Below are 21,753 nucleotides of genomic sequence, written 5' to 3'. Positions count from 1 at the left end.
GCAGCTGACCGGTACCTGACCAGGCACCGGTGAAACAGGCACGGGCTGTGCCGGACTGACGACGCGCACCACAGGCTTGGTGCGGAGAGCAGGAACGGGCCGGACCGGGCTGACGACGCGCACCATTGGCTTGGTGCGGGGAGCAGGGACGGGCCGGACCGGGCTGACGAAGCGCACCACTGGCTTGGTGCGGGGAGCAGGAACAGGCCGGACCGGGCTGACGACGCGCACCATTGGCTTGGTGCGGGGAGCAGGAACAGGCCAGGCCGGGCTGGCGACGCGCACCATAGGCTTGGTGCGGGGAGCAGGAACAGGCCGGGCTGGGCTGGCGACGCGCACCATTGGCTTGGTGCGGGGAGCAGGGATGGGCCGGACCGGGCTGATGAAGCGCACCACTGGCTTGGTGCGGGGAGCAGGAACAGGCCGGACCGGGCTGACGACGCGCACCATTGGCTTGGTGCGAGGGGCAGGAGCAGGCTGGGCCGGGCTGGTGACGCGCACCACAGCCTTGGTGCGGGGAGCAGGAACAGGCCGGGCCGGGCTGGCGACGCGCACCATTGGCTTGGTGCGAGGGGCAGGAACAGGCCGGGCCGGGCTGGCGACGCGCACCATTGGCTTGGTGCGAGGGGCAGGAACAGGCCAGACCGGGCTGGCGATGCGCACCATTGGCTTGGTGCGAGGGGCAGGAACAGGCCGGGCCGGGCTGGCGACGCGCATCATTGGCTTGGTGCGAGGGGCAGGAACAGGCCGGGCCGGGCTGGCGACGCGCACCATTGGCTTGGTGCGAGGGGCAGGAACAGGCCGGGCCGGGCTGGCGACGCGCACCATTGGCTTGGTGTGAGGGGCAGGAACAGGCCGGGCCGGGCTGGCGACGTGCACCACAGGCTTGGTGGTGCGAGGGGCAGGAACAGGCCGGGCCGGGCTAGCGACGCGCACCACAGACTTGGTGCGAGGGACAGGAACAGGCAGGGCCGGGCTGGCGACGGGCATCACAGGCTTGGTGTGAGGAACAGGAACAGGCCGGACCGTACTGGGAACACACACCACTGGCCTTGTGTGGGGATCATGAACGGGCCGGACCGGACTGGTAACACACCTCACTACCTCTCGCCGTGCCGCTACACTCTCCTTCCCTCTACTGACCAATGGCCCCCGTAACCTGGTGGCCTTCTCTCCTCGTCCACAAACTCGCCCTTTATCTGCCTCCAGCAGCCCCGTCGTCCATGCCGTGTGCCCCCCCCAAAAAAATTATTGGGGGTGCCTCTCGCATGTCCGACGACGGCCCGGTTGGCGCCGCTTCTCCTCTCCTGCCTGGGTCTCCCCCTTCATCGCCCTCCGGTAACGGACGGCCTCCTCCTCCGTGATCTGCCCCCAACCGAGGAGGACATCCACTAACGTTACCTCCAGCGTTTGCTCCTGGACACGCTGCTTGGTCCTGTATTGGTGGGATCTTCTGTCACGATCGTCATAATGAGTGGACCAAGGCGCAGCGTACATCTTTTTTAATGAGTACTTAAACAATGATTACAAAACAACAAAACGAAACGTGAAGTCCTCGGTCATAAACAAACCTACACGGAACAAGATCCCACAAAACACAAGTGCACAACAGGCTGCCTAAGTATGGTTCCCAATCAGAGACAACAAGCAACAGCTGATTCTCGTTGCCTCTGATTGAGAACCACCCCGGCCAACATAGAACCACATAACCTAGAACAGAACATAGAAAATGAAACATAGACACTACACAAAGAAACTAACACCCTGGCTCAACATACAAGAGTCCCCAGAGCCAGGGCGTGACAAAGACAGACAGGAATGTAAACCGTACCAGCTCTTTTCTGGCCTCCGAAGAAAAACAAGCTTTATGCCGGTAATAAAAACCTATTATCAATTTGAGCTTCTTTACCAGGTTCTCAACATGATTAGTGAAGCTCAGATTCTCACCCACCCAAACTCCCAGATATTTGTACGTCTTGACTTGCTCTATGGAATTTCCTTCCAAGGTAGTAATGGCATGGTTTTCAGAGTGTTTAGTATTGGAAAATACTAGGGGTGTAACGATTCGTTTTAACAACGATTCGATTTGTATCACGATTCGTGGTTGTCGATACAATTCAAGGACGATATTGGTTCATTTAGAACGATACGATCCGAAACGATTCAGTGACTTGAAATCGATTCAGTAACCTTTTAGCCAAAAATTCAACCAGTGTGACTGAAATAAATACCTAGATACTGGACAGTGCAGGTGAAGTTTCCTAGATTCCTGTTTCTTGTAAGGACCGCAATGGTGGCTTGATAATTTCTCGCTCGTCGGCTTCTCCTCTGTCATCCGCTATGTTTTGTTGTCTTTGCGCCTTTGCGCTGCTGTTGGCGCGATGACGTCACGGATAGGCAGACTGAATCGAGTAATGTTTAAAGCCTTTATCATTAAAAGTGCTAAGAAAAAACATCCATATAAAGTCTGACGTGCTTAAATCCAATGGGTTATTTCCTAGTATCGATACAATCGATTTATTACTGTCACGCTCGTCTAAGGAGGAGGACCAAGGCGCAGCGTTGAAGGCAAACATCTTCTTTATTTAATAAATGATCACACGATCAAAACAACAAAACGAAACCGTGACGTCCCTGGTTACATACACCAACCAACACGGAACAAGAAACCACAAACACAAAGTGAAAGACAGACAGTTAAATATGGCTCCCAATCAGAGACAACCAGCTGACACTCGTTGCCTCTGATTGGGAGTCACTCAGGCCAACATAGAAATACAAACATAGAATTACACACCCTGGCTCAACATAACAGTGTCCCCAGAGCCAGGGCGTGACAATTACATTTTAAAACAATGTTAGATCGATATATGTTGTCCAAAAGGCCAACTCGCCGAGCACAGATCGATGTAGTTGGATCATAGGAATATAAATCGATACATCGATGTAGTAGATGGATCGTTACACCCCTAGAAAATACCATGTATTTTGTTTTAGAGGAATGATGTTAAAAGCTGTTTGAGCTTTTTCAATAGAAATCAGTGTCATCCGCACTACATTTTTACATCAGCTGTCTCAATATGTCTCCCAATGTTGTTGATCTAGATAATAAACAACAGGGGACCTAAAATTGATCCTTGAGGAACACTTGAGTGCAGCTCTATGATGTCAGACTTACAACCATCTGCCTTATCAAACTGGGTTCTATTTGACAGGTAGTTCACAAACCACTCTAGAGCATGACCAGTAATCCCAATACATTTCAGTCTCTGCACCAATACAGTATATTCCACAGTGTCAAAACCTTTGACAAATCTATGAACACAGATACACAATGCAACTTCTTATCCAGAGCACAGTGAATATCATCCAAAACCTTAAATGTTGTTGTAACAGTGCTGTGACTTGACCTGAAACCTGATTGCATACCACTCAAAATATTGTTTTCCTGAAGGTAGGCCTTCAGCTGCTTATTGACTAGGAACTCCAATACTTTTGCCAAAACAGACAATTTAGATATGGGTCAATAGAGTGGAATCACCACCTTTCAAAACAGGTTGGACAAAAGCCATCCAATCATCAGCCGTATCAGACCTTCTTGCTTTAGCTCACACAGCATTCTGTTTCCTTATGATTTCAGCTAGTTCACCTGAGAACCAAGGGTTGTCTCTGCCCTTAATTCTGTATTGTTTGAAAGGGGCATGCTTGTTGCATACAGTGCATTCGGAAAGTATTGACTTTTTCCACATTTTGTTACGTTACAGCCTTATTCTAAAATGGATTAAATCAGGGGTTTTTCTCATCAATCTCAAATCAAATCAAATTGTATTTGTCACATACACGTTTTTAGCAGATGTTATTGTGGGTGTAGCGAAATGCTTGTGCTTCTAGCTCCGACAGTGCAGTAATATCTAACAAGTAATATCTAACAATTTCACAACATATACCCAATACACACACATCTAGTAAGGAATGGAATTTAAGAATACATACATATATGGACAAGCAATGACAGAGCGGCATGGACTAAGATACAATATAATATTATAGAATAGAATACAGTATATACATATGAGATGAGTAGTGCAAGATATGTAAACATTATTAAAGTGACTAGTGTTCCATCTCTTAAAGTGGCCAGTGATTTCAATAGGCTGCAGCAGCCTCTAATGGGCTAGTGATGGCTATTTAACAGTCTGATGGCCTTGAGATAGAAGCTGTTTTTCATTCTATCGGTCCCAGTTTTGATGCACCTGTACTGACCTCGCCTTCTGGATGATAGCGGGGTGAACAGGCAGTGGCTCGGGTGGTTGATGTCCTTGATGATCTTTTTGGCCTTCCTATGACATCGGGTGCCGTAGGTGTCTTGGAGGACGGGTAGTTTAATAATAATAATAATAATGGTAATGCATTCGGCAGACCGCACCACCCTTTGGAGAGCCCTGCGGTTGCGGCGGTGCAGTTGCCGTACCAGGTGGTGATACAGCCCGACAGGATGCTCTCAATTGGGCATCTGTAAAAGTTTGCGAGGGTTTTAGGTGCCAAGCCAAATTTCTTCAGCCTCCTGAGGTTGAAGAGGCTCTGTTGCGCCTTCTTCACTACACTGTTTCTCCCAATCTACACACAATACCCTGTAATGACAAAGCAAAAACAGGTTTTTAGAAATGTTTGCTAATTTATTAAAAATAAAGACTGAAATATCACATTTACTTAAGTATTCAGATCCTTTACTCAGTACTTTGTTGAATCACCTTTGGCAGTGATTACAGCCTCGATTCTTCTTGGATATAACGCTACAAGCTTGGCACACCTGTATTTGGGAAGTTTCTCCCATTCTTCTTTGCAAATCCTCTTAAGCTCTGTCAGGTTGGATGGGGAGCATCGCTGCACAGCTATTTTCAGGTCTATCCAAAGATGTTCGATTGGGTTCAAGTCCGGGCTCTGGCTGGGCCACTCAAGGAAATTCAGAGACTTGTCCCGAAGCCACTCCTGCGTTGTCCTGGCTGTGTGCTTAGGGTCATTGTCCTGTTGTAAGGTCAACCTTCGCCCCAGTCTGAGGTCCTGAGCGCTCTGGAGCAGGTTTTCATCAAGGATCTCGCTGTACTTTACTCCGTTCATCTTTCCTTCAATCCTGACTAGTCTCCCAGTCCCTGCCGCTGAAAAACATCCCCGCAGCATGATGCTGCCACCACCATGCTTCACCGTAGGGATGGTGCCAGGTGTCCTCCAGACGTGATGCTTGGCATTCAGGCCAAAGAGTTGGTTTCATCAAACCAGAGAATCTGGTTTTTCATGATCTGAGAGTCCTTTAGGTGCCTTTTGGCAAACTCCAAGCAGGCTGTCATGTGCTTTTTACTGAGGAGTAGCTTCCGTCTGGCCACTCTACCATAAAGGCCTGATTGGTGGAGTGCTGCAGAGATGGTTGTCCTTCTGGAAGATTCTCCCATCTTCACAGAGGAACTCTGGAGCTCTGTCAGTGACCATTGGGTTCTTGGACACCTCCCTGACCAAGGCCCTTCCCCGATTGCTGTTCACCTTCCTGTTGGAAGGTGAACCTTCGCCCCAGTCTGAGGTCCTGAGCGCTCTGGAGCAGCTCTAGGAAGAGTCTTGGTGGTTCTAAACTTCTTCCATTTAAGAATGATGGAGGCCACTGTGTTCTTGGGGACCTTCAACGCTGCAGACATTTTTCAGTACCTTTCCCCAGATCTGTGCCTTGACACAATCCTGTCTCGGAGCTCTACGGACAATTCCTTTGACCTCATGGCTTGGTCTTTGCTCTGACATGCACTTTCAACTGTGAGATGTTATATAGACAGGTGTGTGCCTTTCCAAATCATGTCCAGTCAATTCAATTTATGACAGGTGGACTCCAATCAAAATGTAGAAACCTCTCAAGGATGATCAATAGAAACAGGATGCACCTGAGCTCAATTTCGAGTCTCAAAGTAAAGGGTCTGAATACTTATGAAAATAAGGTATTTCTGTTTTTTAAAAATAAATTAGCAAACATTTCTAAAAACCTGTTTTCACTTTGTCATTATGGGGTATTGTGTGTAGATTGATGAGGGAAAACAAGTATTTAATCAATTTTAGATTAAGGCTGTAACTTAACAAAATGTGGATCAAGTTAAGGGGTCTGAATACTTTCAGAATCACTGTACATCCTGGAATGCTTTGTGGAAGTAAGAAAAGGCTAATTGAATGGAGGGAGACAGAGTAAGGGCCGAGGTAGGATTCGTAACACCGTCGCCAGCGGGTATGTGTGGTCCGGCAGCAGCACTACCACAAGACCAGACTCTGGTACGTTGACATTTACATACAGTGAGGGAAAAAAGTATTTGATCCCCTGCTGATTTTGTATGTTTGCCCACTGACAAAGAAATTATCAGTCTATAATTTTAATGGTAGGTTTATTTGAACAGTGAGAGACAGAATATTAACAAAAAAATCCAGAAAAACGCATGTCAACAATGTTATAAATTGATTTGCATTTTAATGAGGGAAATAAGTATTTGACCCCCTCTCAATCAGAAAGATTTCTGGCTCCCAGGTGTCTTTTATACAGGTAACGAGCTGAGATTAGGAGCACACTCTTAAAGGGAGTGCTCCTAATCTCAGCTTGTTACATGTATAAAAGACACCTGTCCACAGAAGCAATCAATCAATCAGATTCCAAACTCTCCACCATGGCCAAGACCAAAGAGCTCTCCAAGGATGTCAGGGACAAGATTGTAGACCTACACAAGGCTGGAATGGGCTACAAGACCATCGCCAAGCAGCTTGGTGAGAAGGTGACAACAGTTGGTGCGATTATTCGCAAATGGAAGAAACACAAAATAACTGTCAATCTCCCTCGGCCTGGGGCTCCATGCAAGATCTCACCTCGTGGAGTTGCAATGATCATGAGAATGGTGAGGAATCAGCCCAGAACTACACAGGAGGATCTTGTCAATGATCTCAAGGCAGCTGGGACCATAGTCACCAAGAAAACTATTGGTAACACACTACGCCGTGAAGGACTGAAATCCTGAAGCGCCCGCAAGGTCCCCCTGCTCAAGAAAACACATATACAGGCCCGTCTGAAGTTTGCCAATGAACATCTGAATGATTCAGAGGAGAACTGGGTGAAAGTGTTGTGGTCAGATGAGACCAAAATCGAGCTCTTTGGCATCAACTCAACTCGCCATGTTTGGAGGACGAGGAATGCTGCCTATGACCCCAAGAACACCATCCCCGCCGTCAAACACGGAGGTGGAAACATTATGCTTTGGGGGTGTTTTTCTGCTAAGGGGACAGGACAACTTCACTGCATCAAAGGGACGATGGACGGGGCCATGTACCGTCAAATCTTGGGTGAGAACCTCCTTCCCTCAGCCAGGGCATTGAAAATGGATCGTGGATGGGTATTCCAGCATGACAATGACCCAAAACACACGGCCAAGGCAACAAAGGAGTGGCTCAAGAAGAAGCACATTAAGGTCCTGGAGTGGCCTAGCCAGTCTCCAGACCTTAATCCCGTAGAAAATCTGTGGAGGGAGCTGAAGGTTCGAGTTGCCAAACGTCAGCCTCGAAACCTTATTGACTTGGAGAAGATCTGCAAAGAGGAGTGGGACAAAATCCCTCCTGAGATGTGTGCAAACCTGGTGGCCAACTACAAGAAACGTCTGACCTCTGTGATTGCCAACAAGGGTTTTGCCACCAAGTACTAAGTGATGTTTTGCAGAGGGGTCAAATATTTATTTCCCGCATTAAAATGCAAATCAATTTATAACATTTTTGACATGCGTTTTTCTGGATTTTGTTGTTGTTATTCTGTCTCTCACTGTTCAAATAAACCTACCATTAAAATTATAGACTGATCATGTCTTTGTCAGTGGGCAAACGTACAAAATCAGCAGGGGATCAAATACTTTTTTCCCTCACTGTAGCTATTCAAATATAACCACTCAGTTTTTTTCTATTTGGTTCTGCCACTAGAAACCATCCCATAGCCCTAAACATGTAGTTCCAATGGCTCAGTGGGTAGAGCATGGTGCTGGCAACACCAGGGTTTGATTCCCGCATGGGCCACATATAGTTAATAAATGTGACATGCTGTATACGCACACACACAGACTAGAAACAGTGAAAGAGACAGTCACACATTCAACCTTTACCGTGAACACGCACATACACATAAACTCATACAAGTCCCTGTGTGTGTGTGTGTGTGCGTGCGTTTGTGTGCGCTCGTGTCCGTGTGTGTGTTTGGGAATACTGTATGACTCTGTCAATGTCAACAGTTCTGTAAGTCACATTGGTTAAAACAACTGCTAAATGCCTATGTCATTATTACTATGGTAGACAGCTGGAATGAGCCAATACAGTATACAGGAAAACAAACTGGAAAAAGAAAGAGAGACAGACACACATTCACCCTTTACACTTAGAAACTCACACTATACCCCTGTCCTGTCTGCACCTATAAGGTTAACGTTACTGCAACATAGGATTTGGCCCTGTGGTCTCAGCAATAATAAACGCAGACTATCTTGTCATTGAAGACAGGTGACGCTGTCCTTTGGTTTCAGGTCTCAAATACACACACACATGCATGCACGCGCACGCACACACACACACACCTCTTATTTTTCTACCTCTATGTTTAGCCTACTGCGAGATACAAATTATACCCAATGAAATAACCAATGGGATGGATGATTCCAGGCTCTGCTGAATTCCACATTACCAGAAACATATATTTAGCTAGGGCCTAGAGTTTTTCCTGGTCCGGTCACCTAGTCAGGGGGACTTGGCTAGTGGGCTCTAATGAGAGCGTCTATGAGTCTATCAGAGATGTGCTGCTGTGTCATAGAGATAGAGGACTCATCATGGATATAACCCGTTTCAGCATGGACATTGCCATTGAGTGCTTCCACCATGCTTCCGCCATTTTAAAGTAGTCAAAGTAGTCAACTGGGCAGGGATTGCAATGGGTTGTAGCCTCAATTGAACTGCCCATGCTGTCACAGACACTATAATAGCACAGATATAAAGATGAGTCCTCTATCTATCTCTATGTGGTGTGCTGACATCTTTCCCTGCTTCTCCAGACGTCATCATGGTGGTATGAGGCCCTCTAGTGGATGTATGAGTGGAGTGCAGCAGAACAGTATTTCAGGATTCAAATCAAATCACATTTTATTTGTCACATGCGCCGAATACAACAGGAGTAGACCTTACAGTGAAATGCTTACTTACAAGCCCTTAACCAACAATGCAGCTTTAAGAAAGAATACCCCCCCAAAAAAAAATCACTACAAAATATACAATATAAAATAATACAAAATAAAAGTAAAAAATTACAGAGTCAATGTGCGGGGGCACCGGTTAGTCGAGAAAGAGGGGGGCAATGCAAATAGTCAGGGTAGCCATTTGATTACATGTTCAGGAGTCTTATGGCTTGGGGGTAGAAGCTGTTGAGAAGCCTCTTGGACCTAGACTTGGCGCTCCGGTACCGCTTGCCGTGCAGTATCAGAGAGAACAGTCTATGACTAGGCTGGCTGGAGTCTTTGACAATTTTTAGGGCCTTCCTCTGACACCGCCTGGTATAGAGGTCCAGGATGGCAGGAAGCTTGGCCCCAGTGATGTACTGGGCTGTACGCACTACCCTCTGTAGTGCCTTGCAGTCGGAGGCCGAGCAGTTGCCATAACAGGCAGTGATGCAACCAGTCAGGATGCTCTCGATGGTGCAGCTGTAGAACCTTTTGAGGATCTGAGGACCCATGCCAAATCTTTTCAGTCTTCTTAGGGGGAAGAGGATTTGTCGTGCCCTCTTCACGACTGTCTTGGTGTGCTTGTGTAAGGGTTGGGGTGAGGTGTGACCCAGGCGCAGTGCAGGATAGACAGTAGGCAGTAGGCAGAGATGGTGAAACAAGGATCTTTACTGGTGGTCCCAAAACCAGGATACAAAAGCATGGAAAAAATAAAGGAGGAACAAATTGGTCTCCAAAAACAGGCTGACAGCAAACATTCGAAATACTAACTATGACTGAAAACAACAATGAAACAGGGAGAACACTTCTCAAGTACCTGTACATATGTCTCGTGATCAGACACTGATTAGTACTGTTTGGCATCGAGAACTAGCAGAGAAAACAGAGCAAGGGAACACAGGGAAGTGAGGGCATAAATACACAGGTGAACAGGTAGACACAGGTGACACCAATAAGATAATGATTAGTCCAGACTGTGATTGAGGAGGTGCCTAAGGTTGTCGGAGGTTGACACCTAGTGGGTCGCTCCGGAACTGCGACCCCCCTCCTCTAACATGCCTGGACCATGTTAGTTTGTTGGTGATGTGGACACCAAGGAACTTGAAGCTCTCAACCTGCTCCACTACAGCCCCGTCGATGAGAATGGGGGCATGCTCGGTCCTCTTCTTTTTCCTTTAGTCCACAATCATCTCCTTTGTCTTAAGCATGTTTGGTTAAGAGTCCATAAAACGGCAGCCATCTCTTCCGGCGCCATTTTAGCATTTAAATCTTGGTGGGGCAACCTAAACAAAAAATGTTTTATGCATGCCAGCAAAGCCACTACACAACACAACACTAAACAATACATTCATTGCACTATAACGGTGACAAACGGTGCCCACAAACTGTTAGAGCTTACATAAAGCTGTCCCAACAGCAGAGCTTTCTTTTCAACTCCATGGATTGAATCCTTACCACCGCTACACCTGGCTATCAGCGGAGCCTTGTCTGGCAGCGAAAAAGTTAATTCAGCCTCATTTATTGCCTTTAAAAAAAACATCGCTGATATGGCTGACTTGCTTCAACAAATGTGGTTCCTACTGACATTTTACATTTACGTCATTTAGCAGACGCTCTTATCCAGAGCGACTTACAGTTGCAACTCCCCTACGTTATTCTTTTATTTTCATACTGGCCCCCCGTGGGAATCGAACCCACAACCCTGGCGTTGCAAACGCCATGCTCTACCAACTGAGCTACCTCCCTGCCGGCCATTCCCTCCCCTACCCTGGACGAATTGTGCGCCGCCCCATTGGTCTCCCAGTTGCGGCCGGCTACAGCAGAGCCTGGATTCGAACCAGGATCTCTAGTGGCACAGACCACTGCGCCACTCGGGAGTAGACAATTGAGATGTACAAACTATGGCATAAGGGAATGACGAGCGGATAAGAGGCAATCCGTAATTTCAATTAGAGACATTAATGAGCGAGCTAGGATGGATGTAGTCAATATAACTATTTGTTCAGCATTTTTGAAATGTACAGCGTCAGAATTCAGAACATGGGCCGTTCTTACAGTGTTCTCCCTGTACACCAAGTCAGAACCGTAGGATAAATAAAGGGGGATATAAGCGGACAATGAAAGCTCTTACAATATTTGATGATTACATTTCTCTAAAACAGGCTATAGGCTACATGTGCACCATCAAGTCAGAACAGTAGGCTAAGTTATGAGGGAGGAAAGGGACCACAATATTAGGGTGAGGCACATGGGCTACTAACAGCTTACTACACAACATACACTTAGTATTACTTTCTTGACTACAGTATACATATCTCCCTGGCATATTACATCATTTATGTAGCAGCATACAATACATTTTTGGACTCACCTTGTTGCGCTGTGCTCACTTGAACAGAAGGTGGCACGGCGGTCCTTCTTCTGGGCTCTAGAAAGAGGCCCAAAATCTCGATATGGAATTCCGAGTTCAAACTTATTTTCCATATTTACCCAGTCTGAGCTAGTTTTATCCAAGTTCCCAGTTGTCTTGAACTCACTGAAGTCTGAGATTTCCCAGTTCTGAGTTTCCAGTTGTTTTGAACGCAGCAGAAGTCATGCTGGATTGACAGCATGGCCAATGTATTCAAACTCTTTTGGCCCATGGCGTTACCCCCTTTTTCATGATATCCAATGTGTAGTTACGATCTTGTCTCATCGCTGCAACTCCCCTACGGACTCAGCGCAGGGTGAGAGCCAAGCCGCTGCTTCTTGACACACTGCTCGCTTAACCCGGAAGCCAGCCGCACCAATGTGTCGGAGGAAACACTGTCGAACTGACGACCAAAGTCAGCTTGCAGGCACCCGGCCCGCCACAAGGAGTCACTAGAGCACAATGAGACAAGGACATCCCGGCCGGCCAAACCCTCCCCTAACCCGGACGACGCTGGGCCAGTTGTGTGCCGTCCCATTGGTCTCCCGGTCACGGCCGGCTGTGACACAGCCTGGGATCGAACCTGGGGCTGCAGTGGCGCCTTAGCACTCATTGTTGAATTTGTGATTTCGAACTTGTTGTGTATTGTTTATGTCCAATTGCCAATGAGCACCGATACGTTTTATCTATAATTTATCTTCATATGACAAGGATTGAAAAGGATTTGCCAGTAGATTGCCGACTTGATGCATGATGATGACTGCTTGTCTAGCTTGCTAGCTAAGATTTTGAAAATATGGATGTTGACATGATCAGTCCAATCAAAGCTACGGTAGATATAACGTGATTTGACGTAATTTTATCTGTGGCGAATGACCTTGAGCCTTCTTGGATGGGCACTTCTAATGTAAGTCTATGGCAGCACCCAAGGGGCTTGAATTTTCGAGCTATACCCGTAGATTTTGCGGTGACGTATTGACCCCATGAGTGACAGAACACTGAGCCGATCATGGCGCAACTAGAGAACATTACCAACCCCTATGCTCCATATTTGGTGGCTGCCCCACCACCACAGAAGTGATGTAAAGTACTTAAGTAAAAATACTTTAAAGTACTACTTAAGTCGTTTTGGGGGGTATCTGTAGTTTACTTTTCTATTTATATTGTTGACAATTTTTACTTTTACTTCACTACATTCCTAAAGAAAATAAATTACTTTTTACTACATACATTTTCCTGACACCCAAAAATACTCCTTACATTTTGAATGCTTAGCAGGACAGATAGTTCAATTCACGGATTTATCAAGAGAACATCCCTGGTCTACTCTACTGCCTTTGATCTGGCGGACTCACTAAACACAAATGCTTCATTTGTGAATTATGTCTGAGTGTTGGAGTGTGCCCCTGGCTATCCATAAATGAAAAATAAATAAAACTGTGCCATCTGGTTTGCTTAATATAAGCAATTTGAAATGATTTATACTTAAGTATATTTTTGCACTTACATTTACTTTTGATACTTAAGTATATTTAAAACCAAATACTTTTAGACTTTTACTCAAGTAGTATTTTACTGGGTGACATTCACTTTTACTTGCTCTGCCCCACCTGCCCTGAATAACGCGTCGCCACGGCTGCTGATATTAAGCAATAACTGCAGTAGCTACAGTGTATTAGACCAGGACTAGTCATTAGCTGCATATGGAGAAATGTAGCTTTATACACACAAAATCGTACCTGGTCTGGATGGACCTGACCAAATCAAAGATTTCGGTAGCAGCTACACCTCTGTGAGCAAATCACCGGATGTGACGTAAGACACCGAGTCAGGCATCCTTCCTTTTGGTCCCAGGCTGCACGTAGCTGCGGCGGTCTGACAACATAACGTCTCCAGAAGTCAACTGTTGCTGGATTATTGGTTGTGATTTTTATTTTGGAGGGCACTAACCACCCGACAATATGCCCATGTACCAGGTAAAGCCCGTCTTTGGGGTTGACGTAAAGATTAATTTGCCAACCTGCATGTACAAGTTACAGAATATCCACGGGCAGGGAAGTGCAAGTGGCTGCTCCGAACATGCGCTTCAGGTAACTCATTTCATTCCGTCCATAAATGGACAAGCTAATCTCACTAATGTCATAAATTAACTAGCCAGCTAATAAATGTGACATTTGTCGTCAAAAATGAGCTAGCTACATAGCCCCACCCCCACAACAACAACAGTCAGCAGCTAGATACTTTTCCAACTAGTTAGCTAACGTTAGCCTAGCTTCAATCCTACCAATCTCGGCTGATGCAATGATGTGTGGCTGACTAGCTGAGTTAGCTACTGTAGCTAGTTTTGGTTGTGCCCCCCAGAATGTGACAGGACGTTACCAGTACACTACACAGAAAATATATTTGCCTCTACAGAGTAAGTTAGATTTTAGCAGCCAGCATATGATCTGCACAGTTCAGACCTTTTGTGTCCTAGACTGAGTCTTGATTATATGGGTGGGTGTACTGACTGCCAGGAATGTACTACTGTAGCTAGCTAACGTTGGCGAGACCGCAGCAACAACATGTCATTATACAGTATGATGAACAGCTAGGTTATATAGCCGAGTAGTCTATTCTAGTAGCCTTTTTCTAAATGATGGCATGCCATGTAACGTTAAGCTAATGGATTCAGCCATAGCCGAACGTTATATTATAACGTTGCTAGCTGGCTATAGAAATGGCTCTGAATTCAGCCTTATCGACAATGACTCTCCGTTTACAATCATCAGACCAAATTATCTAGTTAGTTTATAAGAATGCCTCAATGCCACAGAAAATGCCACATTTCTCTTTTCACCTAAAGACTTCCTCAGTAAACACAGCTTTCTTGGCAATCAACCCCTTCACCCCTCTCAGTATTCATTCCCCCTCAAACAATTATCTGACTGACTACATAGCTAGTCCCTCAGTGTGACATAGGCCTAACCAATGTTCCCTCTAATTTTCTAAGGCGGTCAGCAAATTTCAGGTCTGCTGTAAGCAAACTTGAATGTTGGGAAAATTCTGTGCAGCTTCCAGCTCACATTTACTGTGAACACTGAGGCTGTACCCGCTTTAAGTTACAGTTTTAACGGTGGCCAAGTAGGCTACTGTGACTATTTGATCATAATGTAGGCCTACCAGAGTGACCTACCATCAAAAACAATGGAGAAAATCCATCCCATAACATTTTAACTTTGAAATAGCTGTTCTATCATTCAGCCTACAGCAGAAGCCAATGTGTGGTGTTCAACGTAGGCCTACATTCCATGAGACTTTTGAAAAAAAACATACAGGGCTTGACATTAACCTGTTTATCCATTTGTCCTTAAGACAAGGAGGTGACTGAACATTTTATTAATAATATAATTATTATAATAATATGCCATTGAGCAGACGTTTGTGTTGTTATTGTGTTGTTTGATGCAAGAAACCACTTCACAAAATAAAATGCATTATTATTCACATACCATTATTACAGAGAATGAGACAAATTATGCTACGCTCTGGCTATTGGCTACTTAGCTTATTCAAGCCTGTGTCAAAATACAACACTGACCCTTTATGACCAAAAAAAAGATCTTTACCTGACTGGCTTTTCAAAGATGTCTTGAAATGTATACGTTTTGTGCTCTTGTAGGAAGCAATCACTCCCCCATAGCTGACTACAAATAATGTATAACTGGGCTAATAACTCACTAACTAGCAAACAATATGAACAAAATGTGCACACATGGCTACATGCAGCTCCCGCTTTGATCTCAAAACAAGCCCATCTACTCAGGACCACAGCTGTAAACACAGTCCAGTTCAAAATAAATGGCACAGATCCATATATGGCAATGGTCTATTTGCATATAGGCCTATTGCAGCTATGATTGGTAATGCCGCACTGGTCTGTGTAGAGTACAGGCTGAGTCGTGCGCAATAGAATCCTACTCCGAAGTGTTCTCCCTACAACAAAATCTCTTGCATAGTTAGTTTTGTTTCGGTATGTTGCATTGAAAGTGGCTAATATTGCGTTGATTCGATCACAATTGCCACAGTAAAGGGAAACGTTGATAGTGCTAACTAACAGGGAAAACTCTAGAAAGTTGAGAAGTTCAATCAAGCGGCAGTCTCGGGGCTACTGCGCACCCGCGTGCGGCTTGGAGGGAAGATTGGGCTAAGCCAACCATGTTTAGAGAATGATCATGTAATGTGTGTTTGTGTGTATTGTGTTAACACATTTCTTTCACAGGGCCCTGAGGGCAGCGTGGGTGTGTTTACTTTCTCTTCCTGTCCTGAGTAACAGACAGGTAGACCCTGCAGTGCAGGCTTTGGAGCTGCGTCAGCATAAAAATCAAGACCGATGATGTGTGTGTGTTTGTCTTAATGTACAGTATATATGTGGTAACCATAGCTCTCCATCCCTCTCTCCCCCCTCCCCCTGTAGAACGGAGGGACAGAGGTGGACCCTGCGTTCAGAGACCTGGAGGCACGTCAGGATGAGATAATGCGCAGACTCTATGAGCTGAAGGCAGCCGTAGACGGCCTAGCCAAGACCGTGACCACACCGGACGCTGACCTGGACCAGACAGTGACCTCTCTCTCCCAGAGCCCCACAGCCTTCAGAGGCACTGCAGACCTGGACTCCCTACTGGGCAAGGTGAGGAATAGAGCTCTTGTCAATTAGAGTTCTGATAGGAATAGAGCTATTTTCTGTTAGAGATCTTATAGCAACAGAGCTCTTGTCAATTAGAGCTCTGAAAAGAAAAGAGCTCTTGTCTGTTAGAGATCTTATAGGAATAGAGCTCTTGTCAATTAGAGTTCTGATAGGAATAGAGCTCTCTTCTGTTAGAGATCTTATAGCAATAGAGCTCTTGTCAATTAGAGCTCTCATAGGAACCTCAATTCATTAAGTTGAGTTTCGCCTATACTCTGCTTTATTTGTCTATTTCGGCTATGCCACGACTCAAGATTGGTGGAAACACCTTATGATGGTATCATCATCATTTGCCCTCTACCCATTAGGACCTGGGTGCCCTCCGGGACATTGTGATCAACGCCAATCCGGCACGACCGCCCCTCACCCTGCTGGTGCTCCATGCAATGCTATGCCATCGCTACCGGGTGCTCTCCAGCGTGCATGTCCACTCGTCATTGTCTGGTGTGCCCGCGCAGCTCCTCTCCTGCCTGGGGCCGCGCCACACAGACAGCTACGTCCGCCAGAGTTTCCAGCTGGGCTTCACCCTTATATGGAAAGATGGTAAGGGTGGGGGTGGTCAGAGACAGGGTAGAAAAATAGTAGAAGGTTTATGGGGGGACAGTAGGTGGAGAAATATGGGGTGGGCAGATTGGGTTAGGATTGTCACCTAGCCATAGCTCCTGACAGAGAGTCTGCTCACCATTTACTATTCATATGTATAGTCAATGTGTCCTTTCGTTGTTAGCTGCTTTCAACATTTTTAACATCTATTTAGATTGACTCTGGATTAAATGTACCTTTCTCCTCTCATCCCTTGCCCTCACTCATTGCCCTTCCTCTCTCTCTCTGTCTCCCCTCTCTCTGTCACCTCTCTCTCTGTCTCCTCTCTCTCGCCTCTCTGTCTCTTCTCTCTCTCTCTGTCTCCTCGCTCTCTTTGTCTCCCCTCTCTCTGTCTCTCTGTCTCCACTCTCTCTGTCTCCACTCTCTCTCTCTCTCTCTCTCTCTCTCTCTCTCTCTCTCTCTCTCTCTCTCTCTCTCTCTCTCTCTCTGTCTCCTCTCTCTCTCTCTCTCTCTCTCTCTCTCTCTCTCTCTCTCTCTCTCTCTCTCTCTCTCTCTCTCTCTCTCTCTCTCTGTCTCTCTCTGTCTCTCTCTGTCTCCCACCTCTCTCTCCCCTCTCTGTCTCTCTAGTCCCCAAGCTGCAGATGAAGTTCAGCATCCAGAACATGTGCCCCATCGAGGGCGAGGCCAACGTGGCACGCTTCCTGTTCCGCCTCATTGCCCCTTACCCCAGCGACCCCACCCTGGCTACACTGGTGGACAGTTGGGTGGACACGGCTTTCTTCCAGCTGGCCGAGGGCAGCGCTAAGGAGCGGTCTGCCGTACTCAGCGCCCTCAACAGCGCTTTGGGTCGCGACCCCTGGCTGGCCGGTCCCGAGTTCTCGCTGGCTGACATCGCCTGTTACTGCTGCGTCCTCCATACAGGCCCCGCCTCCTCCTCTCCGGCCAACGTCCAGCGCTGGCTTAAAGCGTGTGAGAACCTGGGCCACTTTGGCCCGGCCCACCCTCTACTGCAGTGACCACAGCTGCCTAGCAGATCTGAGGGCGCTTCCAGGGAGTAGGTAGAAGATACCCCCTAACCACTGATCCAGAGTCAGATATTGCCCCAGTCCCCTTGTTGGGAATAGGAGTTTGGTGGTGAAGTAGTCGGATCCTAGATCTGTGTGTACGGGTGACTTCTACCTGGAGCGCCACCAGGGCCCAGCCTATGGGGTTTAAATATATCTCTGCACTGTGCTCAGAACGAAAAGAGAAAAATGGAATACCCAGGCCACGTCCCAATACTCTATAAATTCTCCCTTGCTCACTTGGGTATCTAAGCTTCGCAATGACTGAACAGATATAGATAGTGAAAGCAGTATGGTGGAACCGGAAATGTCATTGTTTCTGCCACATTACTTTCACCTGTTTTTAGTCATTGTGGATTGTTGATTTCTTGAAGGGAGCATTTTAAGATGATTTGGACACTGCCATGGTCAAGAATTGAATTATAAGCTATGAAAAATACAGTAAACACACATGCACACATAGATCTCCCTCCCACCTCGTGCCTAACAAGATGATCTAATGAGATGCTGTGTGTTTGTGTGTCATAATGGGGTGTTACTTGCTGTTTAACAAAAGAAGCGGTTGAAAATTGTGATGCAACAGGACCTACTGATGTGATATCTACAGTACGAGAAGTAAAACTTTGTAGAGTTTTTGTTCTTAAATCACTAAAATGTCCACTTTGGATCAAACTTTGAACTGTGGTTTCCTCCGTTTCTTTTGTCAGTATGTATGGTTAGTTTCAGTTTTCGTTCATCGCTTGAACCCTACTTCTCTTATATAACCTGAGAAAGAATGAGATTGTTACTTTGTGACATCAATGAGTGTAACTACACTGTACAAAACATGACATAGACTGACCAGGTGAATACAGTTGAAAGCTATGATCCCTTATTGATGTCACTTGTTAAATTCACTTCAATCCGTGTAGATGAAGGGGAGGAGACTGATTAAAGAAGGATTTTTAAGCCTTGAGACAGTTGAGACATGGATTGTGTATGTGTGCCATTCAGAGGGTGAATGGGCAAGACAAAAGGTTTAAGTGCCTTTGAACGGGGTATGGTAGTAGGTGTCAGGCGCACCGGTTTGTGTCAAGAACTGCAACGATGCTAGGTTTTTGATGCTCAACAGTCTCCCGTGTGTATCAAGAATGGTCCACCATCCAAAGGACATCCAGCAAACTGGAGTCAACATGGGCCAGCATCCCTGTGGAACGCTTTCGACACCTTATGGAGTCCATGCCCCAATGAATTGAGGCTATTCTGAGGGCAAAAGAGGGGGCAACTCAATATTAGGAAGTTGTTCCTAATGTTTTGTAGACTCAGTGTATGTGTTAGGTGTTACACACAGACTAGGCTTAAAGATATAGTTCACCCAAATTACAAAATGACATAGTGGTTTCCTTAACCTGCAAGCAGTCTATGGACAAGGTAAGACATCAATCCATGCTTTTGTTTACCTAGTCACTGTCTCGAAATGCTAACTTTTTAGCATATGTGACACAAATCCAATGCAAATCAATATCCCCTATATTAGTTTTTTTTGCGCTTTGTCTCCGCATCATCTTAAAGTAACTTAATTGAGCTACACAATCACTTTTAGACTCATGAATATGAACTTAATGCCACATCTGATCTACTGTAAGTAAGGTTGGTAAAGGAAGCACTAACTACTGCAGTAGGTTGTCTGGTGTTTCACAGCAGGTGTGACAAACTCTTAAGAGGAAGAAAATGTACTGTCTGACTGAAACACTTTTGTTATGTCATAACATAATGGTATCTCTATGTCCTTCCTGGACTCTTAAGGTTATTTTCTATATTACATTATTCTATATTAAACCCAGTGGTGGAAAAAGTACCCAATTGTCATACTTGAGTAAAAGTAAAGATACCTTAATAGAAAATGACTCAAGTAAAAGTAAGTCACCCAGTAAAATACTACTTGAGTAAAAGTCTAAAAGTATTTGGTTTTAAATATACTTAATTATCAAAGTAAATGTAATTGCAAAAATATACTTAAGTAACAAAAGTAAAAGTATAACTCATTTCAAATTCCTTATATTAAGCAAACCAGACAGCACCATATTATTTATTTTTATGATAGCCAGGGGCATACGACAACACAGGCATAATTGACAAACGACGCATTTGTGTTTAGTGAGTCTGCCAGATCAGAGGCAGTAGGGATGACCAGGGATTTTCTCTTGATAAGCGCTAGAATTGGACTATTGTCCTGTCCTGCTAAGCATTCAAACTGTAATGAGTACTTTTGGGTGTCAGGGAAAATGTATGGAGTAAAAAGTACATTATTTTCTTTAGGAATGTAGTGAAGTAAAAGGTGTCAAAAATATAAATAGTAAAGTAGAATACAGATACCCCCAAAATACTACTTAAGTAGTACTTTATAAAGTATTTTTATTTAAGTACTTTACACCACTGATTAAATCACATGGATCTGGAAATCTGGATTGCCAAGAAAGTGTGTATTTTTAGAGTAGTATCCCATCTGTCCAGTAGGTGGCAGGTGAGTCATTTACTATGGCTTGACAAACTAATCTTGTTGGCCTTCCAGACTTCACAGATCAGTTCATCAGTATGCCAAGAGGTGGGAACAGAATAATCCAGCAGGTAAAAAGTTAATTGTTTATACTGTAGACACTTTTCCAAAAGTTATTCACTAAACATGAATGTACTTACAGTACCAGTCAAAAGTTTGGACACACCTACTCATTCAAGGGTTTTTCTTTATTTTTTACTATTTTCTACATTGTAGAATAATAGTGAAGACATCAAAACTATGAAATAACACACATGGAATCATGTAGTAACAAATCAAAAATATTTTAGATTCTTCAAAATGTAGCCACCCTTTGCCTTGATGATAGCTTTGCACACTCTTGGCATTCTCTCAACCAGCTTCATGAGGAATGCCTTTCCAACAGTCTTGAAGGAGTTCCCACATATGCTGAGCACTTGTTGGCTGCTTTTCGTTCACTCTGGTCCAACTCATCCCAAACCATCTCAATTGGGTTGAGGTCAGGTGACTGTGGAGGCTAGGTCATCTGATGCAGCACTCCATCACTCTCCTTCTTGGTCAAATAGCCCTTACACAGCCTGGAGGTGTGTTTTTGGGTCATTGTCCTGTTGAAAAACAAATGATAGTCCCACTAAGCGCAAACCAGATGGGATGGCGTATCACTGCAGAATGCTGTGGTAGCCATGCTGGTTAAGTGTGCCTTGAGTTCTAAATATTTCACAGACAGTGTCACCAGCAATGCACCCCCACGCCATCACACCTCCTCCTCCATGCTTCACGGTGGGAACCACACATGCGGAGAACATCCGTTCACCTGCTCTGCGTCTCACAAAGACACGGTGGTTGGAACCAAAAATCTCAAATTTGGACTCATCAGACCAAAGGACAGATTTCCACCGGTCTAATGTCCATTGCTCGTGTTTCTTGGCCCAAGCAAGTCTCTTCTTATTATTGGTGTCCTTTAGTAGTGGTTTCTTTGCAGCAATTCGACCATGAAGGCCTGATTCATGCAGTCTCCTCTGAACAGTTGATGTTGAGATGTGTCTGTTACTTGAACTCTGTGAAGCATTTATTTGGGCTGCAATCTGAGGTGTAGTTAACTCTAATGAACTTATCCTCTGCAGCAGAGGTAATCTTCCTTTCCTGTGGCAGTCCTCATGAGAGCCAGTTTCATCATAGCTCTTGATGTTTTGAGGCTGCACTTGAAGAAACTGACTCGTATTGACTGACCTTCATGTCTT

General features: G+C 45.4%; 1 protein-coding gene across 2 annotated transcripts; it reads left to right on the top strand.

Moving 5' to 3' along the window:
- Positions 1-13,490: 13,490 nt before the first annotated feature.
- Positions 13,491-18,676, top strand: LOC121568800 (aminoacyl tRNA synthase complex-interacting multifunctional protein 2). Of its 2 annotated transcripts, none has more exons than XM_041879235.2 (4): positions 13,491-13,640; positions 16,121-16,333; positions 16,699-16,933; positions 17,561-18,676. In XM_041879235.2, the coding sequence occupies exons 1-4, from the start codon at positions 13,626-13,628 to the stop codon at positions 17,947-17,949; spliced, it is 852 nt and encodes a 283-aa protein (XP_041735169.1). In that variant the 5' UTR covers positions 13,491-13,625; the 3' UTR covers positions 17,950-18,676. The 2 variants fall into 2 exon arrangements, with proteins under 2 accessions (XP_041735169.1, XP_041735168.1); XM_041879234.2 differs by having other exon boundaries at positions 13,491-13,754.
- The last annotated feature ends 3,077 nt before the right edge of the window (positions 18,677-21,753 follow it).

This window comes from Coregonus clupeaformis, chromosome 7 (assembly GCF_020615455.1).
Source record: "Coregonus clupeaformis isolate EN_2021a chromosome 7, ASM2061545v1, whole genome shotgun sequence".
Lineage (NCBI taxonomy): Eukaryota > Metazoa > Chordata > Actinopteri > Salmoniformes > Salmonidae > Coregonus > Coregonus clupeaformis.
This window is presented reverse-complemented; position numbering and strand designations above follow the sequence as displayed.